The sequence below is a fragment of the Trichomycterus rosablanca genome, chromosome 14, assembly GCF_030014385.1.
Source record: "Trichomycterus rosablanca isolate fTriRos1 chromosome 14, fTriRos1.hap1, whole genome shotgun sequence".
NCBI classification, from domain to species: Eukaryota; Metazoa; Chordata; class Actinopteri; order Siluriformes; family Trichomycteridae; genus Trichomycterus; species Trichomycterus rosablanca.
Window position 1 is genome coordinate 7,402,984 of NC_086001.1, and position 6,422 is coordinate 7,409,405.

The 6,422-nt window shown below is 37.4% G+C and overlaps 1 protein-coding gene across 2 annotated transcripts; it reads left to right on the forward strand.

Moving 5' to 3' along the window:
- The first annotated feature begins 3,530 nt into the window (after positions 1-3,530).
- Positions 3,531-5,738, forward strand: cxcl8a (chemokine (C-X-C motif) ligand 8a). 2 transcript variants are annotated; one of them, XM_063008309.1, is made up of 4 exons: positions 3,531-3,711; positions 4,199-4,316; positions 4,846-4,932; positions 5,554-5,738. In XM_063008309.1, exons 1-4 carry the CDS (start codon positions 3,654-3,656, stop codon positions 5,564-5,566), a joined length of 276 nt encoding a protein of 91 aa, XP_062864379.1. In that variant the 5' UTR covers positions 3,531-3,653; the 3' UTR covers positions 5,567-5,738. The 2 variants fall into 2 exon arrangements, with proteins under 2 accessions (XP_062864379.1, XP_062864380.1); XM_063008310.1 differs by having other exon boundaries at positions 5,557-5,738.
- Positions 5,739-6,422: the final 684 nt, after the last annotated feature.

A 6,422-nucleotide genomic window follows, 5' to 3' on the forward strand; every position in this document is an offset into this window, starting at 1 on the left:
TTACTGATGCTCTGTACTTTTTGTCAAAGGGACCCCCATAGAACCCCCAGATTAGATCAGGGCAACGCCCCCTTGTAAAGACTTTATGTTACATCTTGAAAACCACAGTGGGACCAGATTGTAGCGAGCAAAACAGAGAGACTAAGATGCATTGTTTGTGTTGCCTGGATCACGTTTGTTTGTTTGTTTGTTTATTAGGATTTTAACGTCATGTTTTACACACTTTGGTTACCCGGATGGCCCCACCCCACCTGAGGATAGAACTCAGGACCTTTTTGCTGTGAGGTGACAGTGCTACCCACCAAGCCACCGTGCCGCCCCCTGGGCCACGTAAAACAATCATGGACATAATGTGGGTTGCTTGCAAAAGCTTAAAAAACCCTGGACTAGATGTCATGGTGTGCTCTTCTTCTCCCATGATTGTCACTGAGGTGTGTAAAAAAATCTGGTGTACTTATACCACTACAACACACAATACCATGTTATTACCATGTTAGAGAAGTTATACATCTTGGAATCAAACCACCTGTTTGTAGAACCTTGACACTGCATTACAATTGCTACTTGGGTTCTTCTATATGATGTATATTGCAATAGAGCTTTATTGTTGATAGTGAATTTAATTAACTGGAATAGGTTTATTGCTTTTACAACATGCGTCATCATATGAAAGATTTCAGATTGAAAGGATTTATATTAAAATACACTTATAAACAGTAATAGTTTATATACATATGCATTGACTTATTGATGAAGTATGAGTAGTAATTAATTTTTTTACAAACTGTGTGTCATTACATTTGTTATTTATAGCAAGTATTGGGGATGATTAAGTGGTATTAACTAGAAAAAGGAAACATTGCTGCAGGGTATTACCAAATATGGTCTTGTTTAGCAGTATTATTATTTCAACATCAGCGTCCGACCACTTCCACATCGTTCCCCAGTATCTGTAAGGAACACTGACCACAGTAAAAATGTCCTTTAGTAAAAAAAATAAGTCAGGTTTTTATAAGTTCTTAAATATTACATATAAACAGCAGAGCACGATTTTACCCGCTGCGTGAATGTAAGGGTTTACGGGTGTTTTTACACTTTTGGACATGTGTCTTCATGTTCTGGTGTGCTCCTGGGTACCGATGTCTGGTTTGCTAGAAATTTATTTAGGTAATTGATTCAGGTGAAGCACTGTGTGTGAAAGTGAAATATGCTTCAGGTCAAAGAAAGATGTGAATGTGATTGGCTGGAGATGTGAACATGTTGCATGTTTTACACTGGCAGGAACAAGACAATGTAATCAGTGGATAAATCACAGAGAATGAAATTTATGAAACAGATTGACTTTTGATACATATGGAACAATGATGGATTGAAACACATATATGTTCAATAAAACTATCTAAACATACAATAATATGAAAGTACATTGCCTAAAAAAACAAAAATCTATGAAATGATTAAGCATAATTATCTATACCAGACCAGAGTATTTGGACCTAATGTTTATAATCTTCACTTAAAAAATTTTCTATTGTATATACACTGATCAGCCATAACATTAGAACCACCTCCTTGTTTCTACACTCGCTGTCCTTTTTATCAGCTCCACTTACCATATAGAAGCACTTTATAGTTCTGCAATTACTGACTGTAGTCCATCTGTTTCTCTACATACTTTTTTAGCCTGCTTTCACCCTGTTCCTCAAAGGTCAGGACACTCACAAGACCACTACAGAGCAGGTATTATTTGGGTGGTGGATCATTCTCAGCACTGCACTGACACTGACATGGTGGTGGTGTGTTAGTGTGTGTTGTGCTGGTATGAGTGGATCAGACACAGCAGCGATGCTGGAGTTTTAAAATACCGTGTCCACTCTAGTAGACACTCCTACCTAGTTGATCCACCTTGTAGATGTAAAGTCAGAGATGGTCGCTCATCTATTGCTGCTGTTTGAGTTGGTCATTTTTTTTAGACCTTTTAGACACTTGTTTGAACTGTGTTTAGAACTTTTGGCTTTGATGCTTAATAACCTACAGTTGTCATTTATTTAACAGTTTATCCTCCAATTTTTTTCTTTTTTACAATAAAATATTTTATAAAAATATTTAATGCTGTATAAAATAATCTATTGGTAAAACACTAGCACACCAGAGCTGACATTTCAAACTCATCGGTTTGAGATTTAGCTCTGCCATCCGGCTGGGCTGGGTGGCTACATGAAAAACCATTGTCTGTTCATACAGGGTGGGGAGCCGGATAGGGACCTCATAACTGATGCAGTTATTACCTCTGCTGGCTGGTTGATGGTGCCTGCACAAGGTCAAAGAATAATGCATGGATCAGGGTGTGTCGCTCCGTACACAAAGCTGAGCCGCACATGAATTCGCCTTATGCAGGTGAAAAAATGCAGTTGGCTACTGCACACGTGTCGGAGGGGGCGTGTGTCAGTCTCACTCTCCTCAATCTGGAGTGGAGATCAGCATCAGTACAGAGGAAGCGTAATGCAATCGTGTAATTGGATATGACTAGATTGGGAGGAACATTGGGGAAAATGTAAAAACAAAAGTGCACTAGCTCACTACCGCTAGGATCTGTGAATCTGTGGTTCTGCTTAGACACGATTGGATAACCAGATACTAAAGCAGCCGAAAGAAAAAACATGGTCTCATTTTTAGGGATGTAATGATATAGTCTACCCACGATACGATACTGGGTTCACGGTGCGATTTTTTTTAAAGCAAAATGAAATTGAAGACAAATGATGAAAAAGTTTCTTTGTATTATTTCTCTTTAAAAAAATAAAATACTGTATTTGTGCTTATCTAAATAATGAATGCCCTTTTATTTCTGAGGTAGGTACAAACTATGCCAAATAATGCTTATTGTGTGAAAATTTTGAAATTTTAAACAAATCCAACATTATATAAATAAATGAATAATGCAAATAAAGAAAGTATCCTATTCCACGTTTAATTTGGAGCATGGAGCGCTCCGGCAGTTGTAGGCACTTGTTGTAGGGATGTGTTCACGTGGGCAGACAGGAAGGCTTTTTAAAAACTGAAAAAGAAATCTAAAAAGAGGGAGAGTAGTAAATATGTTGTAATTGTACAGTGCAGATGAGACAGATTTCTGATTCTGTGCAGTTTTTTCTATTCTGAGTCATAAATATCAGGAGAATTGTTTCCTCTTTAATCCTTTGATTCATCTCCGATCCTTGCTACTAGTGTGGTCTCTGGCTGCTCAGGTACAGGTTTAGACCTGGATTATCTGTATTGTTTAAATGAACTGTTAACAGTTACTATTATGCACTTTTACTACTTCGTTCTTACTCTCACACAAAATAAGGAATGTACCTGATTCCAGTGAAGAGGCGATAAGCTGATCATGTGGGTTTGCTTGTTTGGTTGCCATTATGACATCATAAACTTTCCCTGGTCTGGGATTGTGAAATACAGCACGAGTCACTTCCACCTCTGGCTTTATAAAACCAGCGCTTCACTGCCGTCTTTACTCATTCACTCAAATCTTTTACTCACTGACTTACCTTACATACCTGCTACAGAGCAAAGAGGGCTATCATATACTGCTCTACACACTCCAGGATCTACATTAGATTAGATTAGAACTAGCATTCAGATCTTCAACTAGAGAAATGATCTACAGGACGAGCGCCGTATTTCTTCTATTGCTGATCATCACACTCTCTGCAGGTAATGCATACTGCACTACACTACTGCATTCTACATTCATATGACTTTTTAATGCATTATTTTAATTCACATTAGTTCCATATGCTCAGTTTTTATTGCACTGGTTCTGTTAAAGTCCATTCTGGTGTCACTAAATCATTTTAAACTTTTAATTTCTAACCATCTTCAGACAGCCTGTAACTGTTTTACTAAATCTTAATTACTTAACTTTTTAGTGTCTGGTTTTAATTCTTTTTCTTTATATGTTAATTAGCTGCTTATTTTCCTCTGCTGTTTGACTTAAGATTATTACATTTTGTTTTGGTCTTTTAATTTATCTTCCTCAGCTGCATTGAAAATGAGGGTCACCCTCAATGTATCTCCGAGTCAAAATAAAGGTTGATTGATTGATAATTGATGACAAAAGCAGTGAAAGATTATTAAAAATGATCTGTGTCTGATCTGTCATGCAATAATCCTAAATATGATGGTATTAATTGTGTTACAGGTGTGAGCATAGAGCCTCGGTGTAGGTGTAGCGGTGTTGAGAGTCGTCGTGTCGGGAAGCTGATTGAACGTGTCGAGCTTTTCCCCCCAAACGCTCACTGCGCCCACACAGAGCTCATGTAAGTATATATTCAGTGTATACTGTAAATTATGGATACTAGCTTTGTAACAGTAACCGTATTTTCATCAGTAATTACAATTACACTACTGGATGGGCGGCACGGTGGCTATGTGGGTAGAACTGTAGCACTGTCGCCTCACAGCAAGAAGGTCCTGGGTTCGATCCCCAGGTGGGGCGGTCCGGGTCCTTTCTGTGTGGAGTTTGCATGTTCTCCCCGTGTCTGCGTGGGTTTCCTCTGGGTGCCCCGGTTTCCTCCCACAGTCCAAAGAAATGCAAGTGAGGTGAATTGGAGAAACTAAATTGTCCATGAGTGTGTTCGGTATAACCTTGTGAACTGTTAAACCTTGTGTAATTAGTAACTACAGTTTAGATTACACAATTCCACAAACTAGAATTATGTTGATGTAGCCATATTTTTTATTTTAACCCTTACCTCAATGGGCTTTTGAATGAAATAGTCTAAACTATTAAAATTACTCTAATTACACTTAGTATCAACTGCTAAAACTGTCATGTTTGTGCATTAGAGCTACATTGAAGCACAGCGGTAAGCAGATCTGTTTGGACACCAAAGCACACTGGGTGATGAAGGTCATCGAGAGAATCATGGCCAAGTAAGTAAAATGCAGGAATCACTGTGGCACTTGTGTACTAGAAGTAACACAATTCTGATCAATTCTATGTTGTAGTAGTGAATAGTTATTGTTTACAAGTTTTTCTTAGTTTATTAGCTAGGTAACGGATCTACTTCACCACAAAGTAGATTTAGTTAATATTTATACAGATAGTGTAGTGGTACCTAGTTCTAGTGACAGCGGTAGCCTAGTGGGTAGGGCTTTGAGCTATCAACTGAAAGGTTGAGAGTTTGAATCCCAGATCTACCATTGCAGCCACTGTTGGGCCCTTGAGCAAGGCCCTTGAGCAAGGCCCTGCTCCAGAGGGCACCGTACCCTGTGCTCTGACCCCAACTTCCTCACAAGCTGAGATAAGCGCAGAAAGAATTTCCTTGTACTGTACATGTGTATGTGTATGTATGACAAATAAAGGCATTCTTCTTCTTCCTAATTCCACATAAATTTCAGTGAATGTTAGGTTAAGTTCAAATAAAAATCAGTATTTTAGTATGTTCACTGGGTAAAGTTAGGTTGGTTGCAGTATCTTTTATCATTGTTATTATTTATTATTGTTTATTTGTACAATATTAATGTATTAATGAGTATATTTGTCTTTTGCAGCAGGTCACCCTGAATGCTTCTCCTGCTGTGTGTGGAGTCTGTGTGTTTACACTGTGTGTATAAAGCATCCCTAAGTTTTCTTATTGTGGAAAGTGAAGCACCGTCTGAACCAATATTTATTTTGTACTTTTTATATTTATATTATTATTGTTATGTGATTTTGGAAATAAAATCAATTATTCTTATTTCTGTGTCTAGTGATTCCTTTTCTACATCATGATTGGTCGCGACATAATTATTAAACAATTGAACAAACGGATTTTAACAGGCACATTAACTGAAACTTGGATGCGAACGCCCCCTTGTGGTGGGAATAAGATGCTTTTTTTTGTGTGTGTGTCGCCTGGTCACGTAAAAATCATGGAAAAATGTGGGTCGTTGAAAAATAGTTTGAAAAACCCTGTTTTACACCTTTAGTTATGTACTGCTGAGCAGACACTCAGCAGGATGTTTCAAGTAGTTGGGTGTTAAACATAATCTGACAAACAGAGTATTTTATTACTTTGGTGTACCTGTAATGCTAGCAGAATTTTTAAGAAGCAAACTTGAATGGGTGTACAGGTTGTTTTGATCATTACTATACTACTACTATCATTGATCATTACTATACTACTACTATCACTGATCATTACTATACTTCTACTATCATTGATCATTACTATACTTCTACTATCACTGATCATTACTATACTACTACTATCATTGATCATTACTATACTTCTACTATCACTGATCATTACTATACTTCTACTATCATTGATCATTACTATACTTCTACTATCACTGATCATTACTATACTTCTACTATCATTGATCATTACTATACTTCTACTATCATTGATCATTACTATACTTCTACTATCACTGAT

What these genes read in the sequence shown, in the direction of transcription:
- cxcl8a (XM_063008309.1), top strand. Translation starts at nt 3,654, where the DNA reads ATGATCTACAGGACGAGCGCCGTATTTCTTCTATTGCTGATCATCACA. An exon ending in GATCATCACACTCTCTGCAG is followed by an intron (nt 3,712 to 4,198) that starts GTAATGCATACT and finishes ATTGTGTTACAG; the next exon opens with GTGTGAGCATAGAGCCTCGG. An exon ending in TGCGCCCACACAGAGCTCAT is followed by an intron (nt 4,317 to 4,845) that starts GTAAGTATATAT and finishes TTTGTGCATTAG; the next exon opens with AGCTACATTGAAGCACAGCG.